The sequence below is a fragment of the Diadema antillarum genome, unplaced genomic scaffold (assembly GCF_040938485.1).
Source record: "Diadema antillarum isolate AM-2024a unplaced genomic scaffold, OU_Dant_1.0 seq00001421_RagTag, whole genome shotgun sequence".
Classification (NCBI taxonomy): Eukaryota; Metazoa; Echinodermata; class Echinoidea; order Diadematoida; family Diadematidae; genus Diadema; species Diadema antillarum.
The window spans coordinates 381,619-399,569 of record NW_027272173.1 but is presented as its reverse complement, the minus strand read 5'-3'; the positions used below and the strand labels follow the sequence as shown (position 1 = coordinate 399,569).

Below are 17,951 nucleotides of genomic sequence, written 5' to 3'. Positions count from 1 at the left end.
AAACTGGTGGATACCATCTCCCGACTACCAGTAATTTGTGGGCTGGTATCAGAGTGGTACCACTTCACTTCACTTCACGGAAACCATCCCTCCACTCTTAAGGGAAAGGGGATAGAACAAGAGTCCATGTCGATCACTTCTTCCCGATGATTATCTCATCGTAACTTCTTCTCTATATCGAAGTTAGTCAAGTTGCTCACTGGACGACTGGACATCTAGCGGACCACTCCCTAGAGTTCTTGACTGGTAGGAGGAGACAGGGGTAATATTTTGCCCCCAGTCGGTGCTGGTATCTCGTCGCTCTGCCCCTCCCCCTCCGCTCTGTTTGGAATCAGGAGCCAAATCACGTTTTGTGTTCGTGGATCTAAGGAGATATTTATTTTTCATTCCAAGCCGCTAAGATGATGGAAGAAATCACCAAACGTAAGTTATATCACCCACTTTTGATGTCATACTCACACTTCATTCTGAACATAAATCTTTTAAATAGATATGAATCAGTACTGTATTTGTGATACCTTGACCACTATGTTGCACAATATTATTAAGCAATTACACCAGTCTCTTACTTATATGTTTAATGTTCATAGTGTACACTTACGTGAAATTGAGAAACTTTCATAAACTTATCGCTCCCTAAGTTTACAACAAATAACGTAATGAATAACGAAGCGCCTCATCATTTCAACAATTGTCTCAATTTTCAGAGTTATTTTAGTAAATCTTTTTTTTTTTGGAAAGAGGATTGACTTTTTGAGCGAGTATTTTTTGAAGGTAATGATACCTAATTTTCTTGCTTTACTGTTCGATACCTAAAGCCTTGTACCAGAAGTTTATAATATGGTTGATTGCTTTTCCTTCAAGACTTGTGACGAACAATGATAAAAAGAATACTAGAGCTTTGAATTACTGAGGTAGTAATCATTGTATAAGTTGTTGTGACTGTGTCAGTGACCTAGTCATTGTTAATGTTGGTGGTGAGCAGTCGGAAAAGAAAAACAATCTTTGAAGAAAAGCTGCCAGTATTCACATTTCTCACAAAAGAAATAACACTATTACGCAACTATTTGTAAACAGCATACAAACGATATTGTAAGTATTTTGTGTGACCACACAGCTAAATTGGTTTATCCTGTAAAGTGGAATACCATTACGAATATGCGTCATATATAATCATGGACATCGCGCTCATGTAGCATAAAAGACGTCCGTGAAAATTTACCATGTCTTAGCACTAAAAGCCTAGGTATATACCATAATATCGTGGCATGCGTCAAAAAGGTTTGTTAATTAACACACACGTCTACGTCTAAAATATCGCTGACAGTTACGTGTAAGCGGCGAGCCTCCCTGTGCGTCGGCTGCGGTGGGAGCATACAGGATCAGTACATCCTGCGGGTGGCGCCCGACCTCGAGTGGCACGCCGCCTGCCTAAAGTGCGCCGACTGTGGCACGTACCTGGACGAGACGTGTACGTGCTTCGTGCGGGACGGAAAGCCGTACTGTAAACGCGATTATCTCAGGTGAGTACTGCTGGTATTCTCGTCTCTACCCACTTGCCCTCCACGACAAGATATTGAGTTTCATTGAGAAATTCCCTTCCATTCCCTCACCCTTCCCCACTAAACAGATTAAAAACGATGTAGATCTAGAGTTATTTCATTTTAGAACATCGAGAGCACGCTTCATATAAAACAAGTGTTGTAATGCAAAAATCAGACAAACTTCGTTCTCGTTATGAAGTTTTTCAACGTTACTCCTTCCTCCGCATACGGCCTGTCCAGTCATTTACATTTGAATAGCAGACGTCCCCACCGATCTCAATGATTTTTGCGTCCATGCACTATCTGTGGTCACACTTGGGATGTATACCACTTGCACAGAAATGACTGAGATAATTACGTACTACTCAAATGACTACTGCATGTGTGTAATGTTGTGGAGTTTTGGTTACGATCCGAGAAACCGAGCCTTGGAAACACACTTCACAATCTCGCTAAAGTTGTACAGCAGATAATTGGTTATGAATGATGATTATATCCAATCGTTCCTTTTACATCCATAATGGATGATACATTTGGATCGTGATTAATCATTTTCTCATTGACCTTACGATGAGCGTTCAATTTAGACTCTTTCGCCTATCACTGCCTGAGATAACATAACTATAGAAAATATTATAATTTAGCCTTTTGGGCTACTATTTTGCTTTTTTTTTCGATAAACTATCAACAATCAATCTGTCTATCAATCAATCAAACAAACGATCAATCCGTCAACCGCAGTTAACATGTACTCTCAGTTGTCTGTTATAGAAGGGGTATTTGATTCCAAAATATCTTTTACATCAAACCTTAATCAAGCTTTCTGAGACACAATGAAAAGCTCGTCAAAACTAAAGGGGACGATAATACCTTACTCTACTCTATGCGAATTAAGTTTTAAACTTTGAAAGATATTAGGAACCAGCCTTGAAAAAAAAACCACGTCCAATCTTGAGTCCACTACCTCAAAATGCGATGGTTTTGGCCACCCTCTCCTCCACTATACCAAATAACTTCTACCAGTGCCTACTGAATAAAGTGTCTCATTCCGCAAAATTTGTCATCTATCTGCGTTGAGTTCTTCTAAGTATAAAGTATTCATGATAGTGACATGTCCGCTTGGATACCAAGGATGGTATTTTATTACTTCAGATATCAATATGAGATCTTATATCGATGAGGTAAAGTGGGTGAAATATTCTGATCTTATAGTTTTGATTTTGACTGTCATCTAGGGTTTAGCTGAGGAAGCAAGATCAGAAAGCAAACTTTATTGAATGTCAGCTGGCGAATTCGTTGCCAAGTGAGAGGTGAATAATCTTAGTAAGATTTTGATTTCTTTTTATTTCAGTTCTGATTACTTCCCCGATAACCGCCACCCATAGCAGACCGTTGTTCGATGATTCTTGTTACCATACATATATTTCTTTCTTTAATTATCAAGAGATTTGCTCGTGCAAAGAAATTACTCGACCAAACTATATACCTTTTCTTCTGTTGAAAAGAGTGACATGATTGAAGTCCTTGTGTGCTGAGAGGTTTCAACAAACATATATAGCATATCACTCAATTTGTAACCCGTACAACATCTGCTAATCGATTTATGTTCACGATGTGATTTTGTTTTCGCACGAGGAAATTAGCATTTTAATCTTGGTGCGAATAGCAGGTGATTAGGCACTCCATACACGAGACCTACTTCCATGTATTGGGGACTTTAGCGGCTACTATGGCAACAGTGTAGAAATCCTTGAAGCTGATTGGTTGTTGCCATGTGGACTGATCTTATTGCAAGTTACGGCTTTCATGCATCAGGCAAATTATAATGGAATAAATCATGAAATATTCAAAATTGTATTACTTCATTTTCATGTACTAAGCCGTCGCATTCGACATTAACGACCACAAATTCATAGAATTCATAATTACGGATAGTAGCGGAGGCTGGGAATGCTTAAAACAAAACAATCTTTTTAATTCACCATCTTCGCGTCTAAACGCGAGAGGTAGAGTCTATTACATCTATGGATAACGTTTCCTAAAGCCATCAAATTACATAAATGAACTACGTCGTTGGCATACACCATACAAAAATAATTTTCTTGACGAACTGTCCCGTTACAGATTATAGAGGGAAATCGCTCGTAAACGCAGGGTAATGATTGCGGGTTGTTTGTGTATCGATTACGACTATCTCCATATATAGTGTGGCACCTACTCAAGACGACTGGTGTAATTTCGAGAGGGCGAAATCACCTGACATTTACGTTGTTATTCCCCTGCTCCTTAAAATCATTTGATTTCGATTGAATTTAAATACATTTTAAGAGAGTGAATTCGTATAAATATTTTAACGTTTCGCGGTAATTTAAACATGACAATGTCATCTTGCATCACATAGGAATTAGAGCTAAACTCTGCATGACGTGGATTTTTACTTTTATCAGGTTATTCAATCTATCATCATTGCTTTCAGTTTATTATATATAGGAAGTAAATTTTTTTATTTGGACGACACTCTAAAGGGTTATGCAATAAAACACTGCCGGAAAGAAAAAGCTGTGTGTAGTCAAGACTTTTCTATCTACTGGAGAAACTATACGGATGATTATGCTTCATTATTAGCGAACGTTTTTAAATGCTAGGCTAACGAAAACACACAATGGCTAAGTATGTGGTGCAGGTATGTCCCTCAATACGTTCTCAAACATAGTTATCCCTCCCCACCCCTCCCCAGTCAGATAATTTGACGCTTCTTGTTTAGCATTGACATTGGGCAAGAAGGGGGAGGGGCTCCCATTATAGAACTAAATATGATAATTATACGCCCCGCGCATTGTCTCTACCCTTGACTCATACCCCTCCCTTTCTCTCGATCTCCCCCCCCCCCTCCCCCATCCCTCCCACCCAAATCTAGATATCTGTTGTTCCTCGTCCGACAGATTGCACCATTGATTTATCATCATAATACTGCACGACCAAATTAGGCGTGCTGGCAGGCCCAGCATTGCCGCTGTTCATTAGCCGCTATACGGCGGCCCACGAAGCGAACTCCTGTACGTTATGTATGGCGCTTTCGCATGCATATGACTAGAAGAGCACGTTATACGGGGCAGAGGATAAATTAAGAGGAGGAAAAAAACAGAAGGTGAAGGGAATAGAGGTAAAGAAAGAAGGGCTATACTGCACTGAAAATCGAACAGATGTGTACCGTCTACACCGCCAGTCGTGTAATAGCTCCGCCGCTATTCCCCGGGCTAAACGGGCGCGAGGCCCCTGTCACGTTGGACGGACAGTGACAGTTGGCAAAATACGACCATGGGTAGAAAGTGAAAACACGTCGGACGCTCAGGGGCTCGGCCCGAACTGCGGCGACCCGACTTGCGTGGAAGACAATATTGGATATCGCAGTTCATGGGGGGAATTATTCTTAAAAACAGTAAGATCGTCTGCTCTTGCTAAGTCTCACACTCCTCTTCTCTCTTCTGTCTTCTCTCCCCCCCCCCAATTTTTCTTTTACCCAGCACTATCTACAACAAACTATACAACATCCTACTGTGATTGAGTTTAGCATTCTCACTGCGCGTATCTCTCTCATTGCCGTATCTACCTTGATGAAACAGGTGTGCGTAATCGCGTGCTACGTCTGAAGGTGTATAGGGTGTTCCCTTTTGTGAGGCTCCGAATTTCCACTGAATTTCATCTTATAGACATAATTTAGTCGAATGATGGGTTATATCTAATTTTAGTTTGCATATCAAACTGGTGAAGAGATGACAGAATTTTAGAAGTGCCCCTTTCATTTTCGACTTGCATACATTTTTAAGTCGTCCTGGATGCCAACGACATAATCAATTATTGTTAGATTTCTCGATATATCTTTTGCAACAGTATTACGACCATGAGGACAAATTACAACGTCTAACGTGGATTATCACTGAAGCTAAAATCAGTTCTCTATATATGATTCTCCTATACATTGAACTCTATATAATACAGACGACAGACTTAAAGGTTATATGAGAAATTGTATCTCCCCGAAATTACATTTTTCTTAACCTCACCATAATCACTAGTTGTGACCAAGAATTAATTATCTACGTTGGGGGGGGGGGGAGTGTGGTTCGAGCCTTTGGATCATAACCATGATAAGGTCTGATGATTAACTCTTTAAATGCCAGAAAAATTGCTGCCCTATAGAATTCGTGAACAGCATAGGTTGCAAAATTGCAACCTTGGCAAGCTAAGATTTAATAGTTAGATCTATATACCCTCTTCGTAACCTTTGCAAAGTAATATAGGCCTATAAAATAGAGTGATTTCATTTGAAAGCAGTCAAAGATATTTCCTGTTCATCAGCAATGCAAACAGCATGTGACGCTGATTGACCAGTGAGAGAGAAGAAAGCATCAAAATATGTCAGAGTACCTGAAAGCATACACAATACTATGGTGGAAGACACCACGTTTTGAGGAGAGAGTGCTCCATTCCTGTTTATTCTCTCATAAACACTGCGCGTTCAGGTTGTGAATACGGTCACTCGAACACCTCCTTACCCTGTGATAAAGGGGCAGTTCTTTGCTTCGTCTCGGGGCGAGCTGTATTCGGTTTCTTTGGAGGCGATTCAAGTGGCTGCGCTTCGCTCCGATTTCTGTGGCCAGCAAGCTTCTCAAAGGGCTCACGACCGCTTTATATCACCCTGGCGTGCACTATTGTACGCCACTCTCCCTGTCTCCCTTTCTCTTCATTCAACCCCCCCCCCCTCTCTCTCTCCTTTCTCGCTCTTAATCACCACCCCCCCCCCCCCACCTGCAAGGCAATACACACATTGGCAAACACACACAAACACACACACACACACACACACACACTCTTCCATGTTCTTGCATATCATTCCACTGACTCAGAGCTGCGACTATGGCATTTTGGATGTACATCTTGAAGAATACCTGTATGTGAGTGTAGAAGGAAGGCCGTTCTCCCGCAATTTTGCGAGAGGTTACCACACAAAAGGAGGTTTGATTTGACTGGCTGCTTTTGTATACAATGAGCGGCCGATTCGGAAGCATCCCCGTACCTAACCATTATCACAGACAAGTCTCGCGCAGAAATTCGTCTGAGGAAATAACATCTTAGAGGATTTACGAAAAAAAAAATATCGACTCGCAAGGCAGATAATTGATACGTCAAGACCTATACCAAAAAGGCAAACTCTTCGTATCATTACAAATCTAGATACGATGTATCCTAAAGTTTTGGACCGCACAGTGTGAATATCCTTCGTTTTATGTATTCTGCAAGCTCAAGGTCAATAAACATACATCCACGGTGGTCATGTTGTTATCAATACATTACAGTGCAGGAATGCAACATAACACGGGATCGACCCTTTATAACTGTCATTCACATGACGCTGTTTTCTCATGAAAAATTCTTACCACAATCTGACCTCGCTGTGTAATGAAATTTACGTATTATTGAATCCCATGTGAAATTGAATACCGTTGCAAGAAATACCAAATAGAGACGATTTGCTGTGTATTTTAACAGAACACAGGGAATCTTCACCAATTCACCAAATAGCTCCAAGTTTTGTTGGTATGCTTTTTTTTCCCCCTTATTTCAGAAATTACGCAATTCCCGTGCAAAATCGCAATACCAAAGCAATCCGTTGTAAAGCTCACAATTCGTCCAAGCGCTGGCAGAAAATGAAATGACGGTTTGTTAATTTGATTATCGGGATTAAACATTGATGAATTTCCACCAACAGCGAAAAAGTCAAGGTGAAACAAATCGCAGGATCCTTGTTTGTACTTGAAAATTGATTTGGTGAAAGGGTAATTACATAATGAAATACACTCGCAAGAGATTTTTATGTGTGTGTGTCTGCCTACTGGGCAGGGCTTTGGTTTATGCGAAATTATCGGACAGAAAGCTGGGGGAACCAACGTCAGCAGAGATGAAGACCAAATACAGTGGAGATCAAACCAGTCAACTGATTGTGCAGTCCGTTTTTGGATATAAATATTCACAACTGCGCTCGGTTTACAATAACATCTGATTAAACAATGATTATTATTACGCGTTTCCCATTCTTTATCGTCTGTATCATAAAACGGTTTGAAAGAAAATCGGCATGATGAGTGTGATATCTGCGAAACATGTCGCCTGAGCTCTCCGAATGGCAAAAAAAAAATGAAGGAAAATATTACTCTCGTGCAATAACATTGTTATAACTTACGCCATTAATGACATTTAAATTTGTATTTTCGTTGACATTATCATTATTTAAAAACAAATACTGTCAATTTCGGTTGCAGACAAAAAAACAAAGCCAATCTTGCCTGTTTGGTTTTCATGTATTATGTTCACCAAGAGTATCAGTACATGGAACATTTTAGCACTCTCTGTTGCCATGGTTACACTCTGTATTTTTTCCCTCCTCCACATCTCACCTACTAATCATCCCATCTGCTCGTCTGCTTACGTGATGGATGTCTTCCATTCAATTCGTCTCCAATTCGTTCCCATTCACAGTGCGATGCTTCTCCTCTGTAAGATACAACAATGTTCATGGTCATGACGATGAAGAAAAAAAAAGAGGGGAGTGTCAAATCTTTAAAGCTTGTATAAAAGGAAACTTCGCTTGACATAACAGAGTAATCATTTGATAAAGTTTAACTGAATAAAAAGCATGGGAGGCTGAACTTGGATTTAAAATTAATATAACGTTCCTTGCATAACACAATTCCAACCACGAAATAAACTGATTAAAAAACGCCAGAATCGTAACGAGTGAAACAGATGAACTATAGAGCGTTGGACTTTGTCTTTAACAAATTTTGAACGAATCGTTCTAATGTTGGTCTAATACGCTATTAACTTAAGCCTATCCCCCTTCTCATTCTTCGTCACTTTCTTATTCCCAAGTTGTCATTTTGACATACCGCGGAAATACTGACTTGTCCCTTTAATTCTACAAAACCACAGTGAACAATGCCATTGAGAAGTTTGGAGCGGGTGATCACTTCTCTTGGTTCTCATGGCAACTACAAACTTTTCTTAAACGAATTTGAATGGTATCAAAGATGTATGATACTGGTCATTTGTGGATATCATTGTCTTTTTATTAGTTCATATAAAGCTTGAGTTATCAAATTGTAATATCAAACTCATCATCAACATTGTAAGCCCGATTTTCACAATTATGATATCACCACCATCATCACCATCACCATCATCACCACTGTCATCATCACCATCAATATCATCATCACCACCACCATCATCATCATCACCATCATCATCACCATCATCATCACCATCATCATCACCATCACCATCACCATTATCATTATCATCATCATCATCATCATCACCACAATCACCATCATCACCATGACTAACACCACCACCATCACCACTATCATCAATATCATTATCATCGTCACCATTATTGTTTTCACCACCATCATCATCATTACCATCGCCATCATCAGCATCAGCATCACGATCGCCATTTTGATAATCTCATCACAATAATTATCATTATCACGTCACCCAAGACGTTCCGCCACCCACCCCCAAAAAGAAGAAAACATAGGTCTCTGAATTCAATTTCCTTTGACTCAGCTTCGACGTCCTACACCTTGTCGTTATTTTATAGCTCTAATAACGAAGGTACAGAAACGCATTACATCAACATTTCAAATGTATTGCCAATTATACCAGAGTTACACACATTGGTCTTTCATCGTGCCGTTATGATATCATGCTCATTTAGCAAATGAAAGATATGATAATGAGAATTACTCCGTGCTTCCCAGCTCTTCTAAATTAAAGGGTCATACATTCTTTAAGTCTGTAATTATCTCTAGTATAGTAATTGTATTACAAGAAATGCCAACAGTGTTTCGGAAGAGTGGTCCTGTGCGGCTTAATGGACCCAACGTAACTCATTACCATTCCCTCACTGTAGCGATCGACAACAGAACAATAGTGTGCCAGTCTTGTTTGGTCGAAAATGTCTCTATTTGCTATTCAGGTGCGTCATTTTCATCTCTTTAGTACTCACGCTAACGCAGAAACATTGGAACTCAATAATATAATGAAAAATATGAAAGCGCGTGACCTTTTATCAAAATGTCAGAAATTGTGTGCATTGGGCGTGTGCTTCAACCAGTCCTACGAACACGTCGAATGCTATCAGTCACGTGCTCGTTAGAAAGATGACTATAATGCCATTCTCCTCTAGCTCAAATTGGTTGACCCCTGACCTCTGACGACAGAAGGTCGACCATTCTTTCTCACAAACTCCGGGTTTTGTTTTGATTTTTTTTTTTCTCGCAGAGATGTGAAAAGATTCTCCTCTGAATAGCGGAGCAAGCGAATGTAACGATCTGATCAAGACGTCTACGGTGAACCCTTCCCATTTCGATCGGGAAAAAGACATGAACTAGTGGGACACATCGCTGACCTAAAAAAGTGAAGCCCCAACACGGGCCGTCGCTATGTGCATAAATAGCTCGAGTATTTGTTTAGCCGAATTGGCGTGAAAGACGAGCGGGCCAGAGTCCCGAGAGCGAGGGATTTGAACCTCGCTGGATCCATTGATACACGGAGTCCTTTGCGTGCGGGGGATACTACGAGAGGAGTGAGTTCGTGACTGAAGCACGGGCTTGCGGTATTACCTGCGAAGTCTGCGATAAGTCACGCAGATTTCGAGCCACAAAAAGAGGGGGCGAAAAAGATAGAAAGCCCCTATGATTTGACAGAAAGTAGAAGAAGAGAAGAATAGGCATGAATGCCAATGTTGACCAGATTTTCCTCAGACCTTAGACAGGAGAACCAGGCGTGAAAACAATTCATTTGATTTCCCCTCTTTTCACTTTCTTTTTTCTCCCTCACATCGTCTTCCCCTTTCTTCGTTTCTCCTCGTTTTATCCCGCCGAGATGGATTGATTAGCCCTGGTGGAACACCTCGGGAGCACCCGACATCCCGTTTTACCCGCTAAATACACACGAACAAATCGTCGCCTGGCCAGGCCGCGAGAACGCGAGCAGACGACGGAAAATTAAACTCCGCGCGCACATATCATCTGTGCACACAAAGACTAAAGCGCAGTGAAAGAAAGAAATGCGATGATCTCATACAATGCTGATAGCAACACCTCCTCAATTTACCTCTTTCATTTCACCCTTTCCTCTCTTTTTTTTTCCAGTTCTTCTTCTTTTTTTTCTCCCCTCAATCTCATCCATCGGCTTGAGGGAGTCCCAGGCTTGGCCGAGAACATGGCTTACCCCCTCATTACCAAGGTGATAAGTGGATATCCGCTGGTTGATTTCAATGCACGTCAGTGTAATTACGCCCGATAGTACGCAATCGTCCGCGGAACTCATCTCGCACCTACCTGACAATGCGAAGACCGTACTAATTAACTCACCTATGTGTATTCACCCAAACCCTGTAGTCTCATATCCCCAGACTTTTATAAATGTTAGGTCCTAAGAATTCCCATTCTTTTGCTTAAAACTAAAAGTACGACAGTTGTCGATAGTAGTATGTATTATGATCTAGGTGGTATGATCTAAACAAGAAATAACCGAAGACAATAACAACAAAAGAGTGCACAGAGTGAAGATATTAATAAAAAAACCTTCCATTTTCATTTTGTAAGTGACGATATTCAAAGCTTTTAATAGCATGGTTTGTGTCATTGAACGAAAGCAAATTAGCTTTCTGGTAATTGAATAACGTATGACATTCGATATGTTGAGGGACGCTTCTATTGATGTTTCAACGAATCCGCAAATCGGCTTAGAACTACATTAACATTTCATGTCTGTGTCCTTTCTTCAATGAAGCTGGCACACCTGTGTGCACAAGAATGACATAAATTATAAGATGGGAGAGAAAGGCAAAATGAGATCATTTTTCATTCCCGCCATTGTAAAGATGTATATATCAACAGCCTGTCGTATATGAAACGCAGTGTCTGTATTTGTCTCTCTCTCTCTCTCTCTCTCTCTCTCTTTCAATACATTAAATATGAGATATTTCTATCATCTGTTTCAGTTTCTTCTGTTTCCCTTGGTTTGTTTGTTTGTTTGTTTGTTTGTTTGTTGTTTGTCATGTTAGAAAAGAAGGTTTGGTGTTTGCCATTCACGTACGTGAAAAGAAACTAGCTATGCGTAGTCATTCACCAAAAAAAAAAGATAGATCATCACCAATTAATTTGACGTCCTCTTCGTCTTCTGAAATAGTCAGACTAAAACTCTTTGAGTTTAGTCTGGAGGGCGAGGAAAAGGTCTCCGTCGGTGTGATTAAGAACTTTTAATTGATGGTGAAAATGATCACGCCTCAGATCACTTCAGTTCAGTTTACATCAATTTGCTCCACACGATTGCTTACAAAGCACAAACGCAGGCAAGAATAGTGTATTCGCCTGCCCAGCACCAAATTAATCAAGCCACTTTGTCATCTATATTTCGTACAGAATGGAATAGAATAAGAAATGACGATAAATAAAGAACACCCGCCGCCACATAGATAAAGGATTATATCTTGCAAAGATCTCTCTACATGTCTATCTCGAAATCTATCTCTCACTCTCATACATAATCTTACTCTCATATCTCTCCCTTTATATATATGCTAATAAATGTATCTATACACGTTATAATATGTATCAAATATATCTATTTATTTATTCATGTATTTATGTACTTATTTATTTATTCATGTATTTATTCATTTATTCATGTATTCATTTATTTATTTATTCATTTATTTATTCATGAAAGGTATTGTTTACCATCCGTAGGGAGCAGTGTATAAAAAAATGTTTGAGTTATCACATTTGATGCATATGTGTATAGGTCTGTTGCATCACAAAATGTCCTACATATGATAATTTTGCATTAAAGCCTAAAATACAAGGAGATATCACTGCTTTTCACAATAAACTCTAACTGCAGACGGTTTAGTCTCGAAACAATTTTATTATAACTATTGTTCACATTTTGTATATTTAGCAATACTTACCATTGATTAATATTATTAAAATTTTTGCATTGGATGGTTCTATCCCTAACTCTAATTTTAGAAGTATTTTGAAGCATTAAAGTTGGGTTTTTTGTTTCATTATTTTTGTTATTATTATCATTATCATTATTATTTATTCGACCAGGTAAAGAATATAGGATACAACCCATAAACATTACAAACAAGAAACAAAAACAAAAATGAACATTACAAAGGGATACACTGTGATACATGTTACACAAAATGCAAATGAAATAAATGGAGACAACATGAGGATCAGGGCACACAACAGTAAAGATATTTCCTATTGCCCGTAGGCCTGTAAGCCCACACATGTTGCCCCTAAGAAACATTTAACAATCATTCAAAACTAAAAAAAAAAATGATCTGCAAATAGTAAAAAATGCCTTTACAGATGGGAAATTAATCATGAGAATTATAAAACATTTGACACTCGATTTCAACAGGTTGTTTGGCACTAAATGTGCGAAGTGTGCGCAGGGCTTCACCAAGAACGACTTCGTGATGAGGGCGCGAAATAAGATCTACCATATAGACTGCTTTCGGTGCGTGGCTTGTAGCAGGCAGCTGATTCCCGGTGACGAGTTCGCGCTACGGGACGACGGGCTCTTCTGCAAGGCCGACCACGAAGTCATGGAGAGATCGCCGGAAAGGAACTCGGGTCCCAGTCAGAATGTCGCCCATCGGAATTACATAAATGGTGAGCAGAACTGTTTTTTATATTCTCTTTTCTCCTCTTAGATTCTTTCATCTTCTCTTCTCTCGTTCTTTTCATCTCCTCTCCTCTCTCTCTGTATACTTTGATATATAGACTATATAAATTGTAATATAATATATATAAAATATATCTCTCTAATATATACATATATTATATACTATATTTTCTCTCTTCTTTCTCTCTCCCATGTGAGAGATGTTTAGCTGTTTTTTATTTGTTTCACATCACTAACAGACTAAGCCAAAATTTAATTGCCCTTCTTTTCACAAGTGCCTGAGATGATATTGTAATAAGGTTTTTAATTGCCTCGTTTTGGATAATCGCAATGACGTTATCCAGAATGTTTCCAAATATTCCATAAGTTTCCTACGAGGAGTTTAGGCACCTTTCCTCCATCTCACGATGTAGAGTATCTTACATTGTTTAAGTGATAGCTAAAGAACATCGAACCAGTTTTGAAAGTAAACGTTATTCCGTAATTTTATATACAACTGATCTTTATTCAGTTCACGAGTCCGTAGGTTCTTCAAGAGTACTGTCGTTTTCCTTTAAGCAGCCGTACCTCTCCTGTGAAGGATTTTTTCCCCTTGAAATTTCATATTCAATTAATCAACCAAGAATACAAAAGTGATATTTCCGGTCCGTCCACGCGACGTGAGATAGAATTCGTTATACCACAGAATGAACGCAGATCAAATTTCATAATATCCCAGCTCTCGATATTATATTTCGATGTTTCAGCAAAATATCATCATCAACGGTTGAAACTGAGCACCGTGAAACGAATTGAATATAAATGGGTCTTTCGACAAACTCTCAAACGTGTGTATGTGTGTGTTCATGTGTGGGTGTGGTTGTGAGTGTGTGATTAGAATAACAGTAGTATAGAAGACAGCAAAGCCGCAGACACCGGCCCACCACTTACATTAATGTCAAATAATTCTCAGAATACATTGTTGAGTGGATATACAGAGATGTGCGGTACGCCAGCCCAACGTATGTTGGGGAAATGATGTCTATGAGTTTAATGAATACATCAACCTTGAAATGAAATTGGCGCGCTCATTTACATCAAACCGTCTTTAATCTCAAAAGCTCCGCGTGAAAGGGCTGATAGAGTTAGTGTATGGATGCTGTTCCAAAATATTTTTGGGCATTCATTCATTTCAGCACGTTGTCAGAATCCACATCGTTCAAGGACAAATTTACGGAGAAGAATCCTAGCTGAGCATTCCTCTTGACTTCCGTTTCATCATTTTGTCTTTTTCCTAGTACATTTTAAAGAAGGGAGGTTCCCAATTTGCGACAAAAATACATATATTGAGATGTAATGATGGACAATGTTGGAGCCAAACGAGGGGACGAAAACAAGCGCAAATATGGCGTTGTGTATTTGTTGCACTCACAAGTCATTCAAAGATAGATCCAAAAGTGTCGGAGCACCCTGCCCAAATTGACACCTACAGCGCATGCAGGAATCATCAATTTTCTGGTCAATTTGGGCGCCAAGGATGAAAACTCCTAATTTTAGCCAATCCAAACACAAACGTGGTATCGTTCGCCAGCTGACGATGCGTCATATATCTTTTTCCGTGGCTCGTCTCATCTCCCGTTGGAAATGACACTGAAATGATTATAATTGACATTCGCATTATTTTTTCCCCCTGTTATTTTCCTTGTATCACAAAATTCAGAGTCATTGTCAGCTTTGTGACACATTACATCTTCCAGTCATGTTACTTAGTCGCTTTTTGTTTGCTATCTTAAGTATGCTTGTCGAAAGAGTCTTGTGTTGGTTTAGAATGATATCACATCTTTTTCCTTTCCTGTTTTTTCTAGAAACCTTTATTTAATTCCTTTCGAATGATACAACGAATCAATCTTAAAGCCAATAGTTACAATTGCATATCCCACAATATAATTTCATTTCATTGCATTTTTTAACAATGTAATTTAACACAGCCAATTATTACAGTTGTATTTTGTACAGTATAAATTCATAACACGAATACAGCATTAAAGAAATAAAAATATAAAACATAAAGTTCACTTAGGATTAACAAATAAAAATAGGAACAAAACAGGAAACCCGTAATTACTTAACATAGACGCTCCCCCATCCCCATGAAACACAAACACACACACCCACACACACCCTTAACTAAACATTCTCCAGTCTCACCCATCATGCCCATAATGCAACACACACACACACACACACACGCAAACGCACAAACATACATACAATCACGTTTGATGTACTTACACAATATGTTTGTTTCTTTGTTTGTTTGTTTGTTTGTTTGTTTTTTGCCTTTACGCAGGGAATATCATCTTTTCGTTCCCTTCATTTCGATAAGCCATTTCTGGAGTAGAATGACTTTCACATTGATTGCCTCCACACCGAGTCTCCAGAAGAGTTTGGGCTAGATGCTTCAGATCATCACAATCAAGAGAGTTTTCTCTTCTTTTATTCAAAGATTGCCTCGCCTGACAAGACTAAGCTCTGTTTAATCCTTTGTGTGTTTTGACTGCGAATTGGCACAGAAAACTCAATAGTCTTGTACACACTGTCCAAAGTCACTGGCACATGAAAGCTTAAGAAGTGTAGCCTTCAACCGAATAGCATCAGATAACACTAGCAGCGAATGTTCGTAGATAATTTGCTCCGAACACCGCTCTGCATCACGCTTGTATCAGTCCCGCTCAATGCATGCACCTGTTTCATTATTTTGGTACCCTGCCCCGTCATGCAACTATTGCTTTATGTTTAGTGGCAAAAGGAAGCAAGTGACACAATATTTTTGTTTTCAATGAGTAAAATGTATTATTTTACATCAGATTAATGTCGGTGTAATGTTATGACGGCTGAATGTCGGCAACTTTTCGTATACTAGTAATAGTGTTTCTGCTTGACTTTTGGCCCCAAAGTACAACGTGCATATTCCAATCTTATATCAATAAGAACTCAGGGTTGGTTGATTTGTCACTTGCGAGCTTTTGCCAAAGCTAATCAGTATTCTGCTCTCGTACGGTGGTAAACTCTTTCGTTACGTTTATATCTGCGACAATTCGATGCACGTATAAACGGAGCAAATTCATTTCGCGTTCAATTTTACCCTGGCTAAAGGCCATTGACACGGACCTTTAAATTCATCATTGGTGAGAAGTCTCCGTGGAGAAAGAGAGAGATGTTATTATTACAAAGTCGAGATCGGACCCCCTGTGGGCATGTGTCGTTCTCCGCGATGAATCGCGGGAAGCGTCGAGGGAAGACGTCCTCGACGTCTTCGTGCAATGCAAACGAGGAGAAGAAGCGAATTAAGGCTCGCGTTGCGATCCGGCGAAATCAGTCACGGCGTGGCGGACGATTATGCGCTCCGGGCGGGTTTAGTCGGGAATGCGGCGAGGGCGGACGCTCGCTCCGCTGTCCCGGGTCCTCGATGCAGCATCGGAATAGGATAAGTGAATGGGGGAAGTCTATCTATTCCCATTCTCAATTCTTGATTAAACGTACCGCTTCTCATGACTCGGGCTAGGGAAAAGGGGAGGATATATACGGAAGGGGGTTGTTTCTCAAAGCGGACTCCCGAGTGTGGACGTGCTGGGTGAGACGGAAGTCGATTCCCTTCGGGGTTAAGGGGCAAAACCGAAGAATTGAAGAGGCGTGTAATAAGGAGCATCAACTGGGACATGTGCTCGGGCTATTTAGAGCGAATGAGAATCGTGCGTGGGAAGGATCCTTGTGAATATCTTCTAATTATCGTGGAATAGAACTGGCATGTAGTATATGATGTGCAGTACGGTAGATGGATGAATACAGGGTTATCTTTGATTGGATGTGGCTGCACAAAAGGATCCAATGCACTCTAAATGAATAGATAAGTAAATGAAAAAACAGTGAATACTGATTATTCCTATGTATTGACGAAATGTGGAAGAATAGACACATAAAGTGATAGTACAAACAAACGAACAAACACGCAAGCAAATAAAGCAATAAAAGAAATCCAAACACAAAATAAAACCGATGAATTTCTCTGTTTGGAGAGGTTGTACAATTTAAATTGAGACTAGCGGCTTTGAAATCATAACTCCAAAAGTGCTTCTTTTTTAATTATAAGTTTCTTTAAAGATACCCACAGCTTATCTGGACCTACTAGTTTCTGGTTTCATGCAACAAGAAAAAAAAATGAATAGATACAAAATTTTCGTAGTCGACAGGTCGCTTAGCACCATGCCCCGTGACTGTCCTATGCCGAAGTTCTGGGCCAGGAACTACCCATAGCGCCAAGCTGCAATGCAGTATACGCACACGTACAAACAGATTCGCAAGAAAGTGTAATAAAGGAGCGAGATAGAGGGGAAAAGAATGAGAAAGAGAGAAGGAAACTAAACTAGTGAAGAAAATAATAAATATATACAGCACAATGTTCAAAAGAATCTGTATTTTGTTTATTGCGTTCATTGCATCAGCGTATACAAGAACGACAAGAAATAAGAAGGAGGACATAGAGCAACAAAAGGAAAGCTGGCAAAAAGAGAAACGCGACTGATCCTATACATACAAATTCAAATAACTCCTGAATTCAAGTGGACCATCCTAATCGTATTAGCTGTGTGT

General features: G+C 39.6%; 1 protein-coding gene across 1 annotated transcript in view; it reads left to right on the top strand.

Moving 5' to 3' along the window:
- Positions 1–339: 339 nt before the first annotated feature.
- Positions 340–17,951, top strand: part of LOC139709259 (insulin gene enhancer protein ISL-1-like) — a 71,997-nt gene continuing 54,385 nt past the window's right edge. The window contains exons 1-3 of the mRNA XM_071621210.1: positions 340–423; positions 1,328–1,523; positions 13,056–13,309. Of these exons, the coding sequence (XP_071477311.1) occupies positions 402–423; positions 1,328–1,523; positions 13,056–13,309 (472 nt within the window). The 5' untranslated portion in view covers positions 340–401. The remainder of the gene's footprint in view (positions 424–1,327; positions 1,524–13,055; positions 13,310–17,951) is intronic.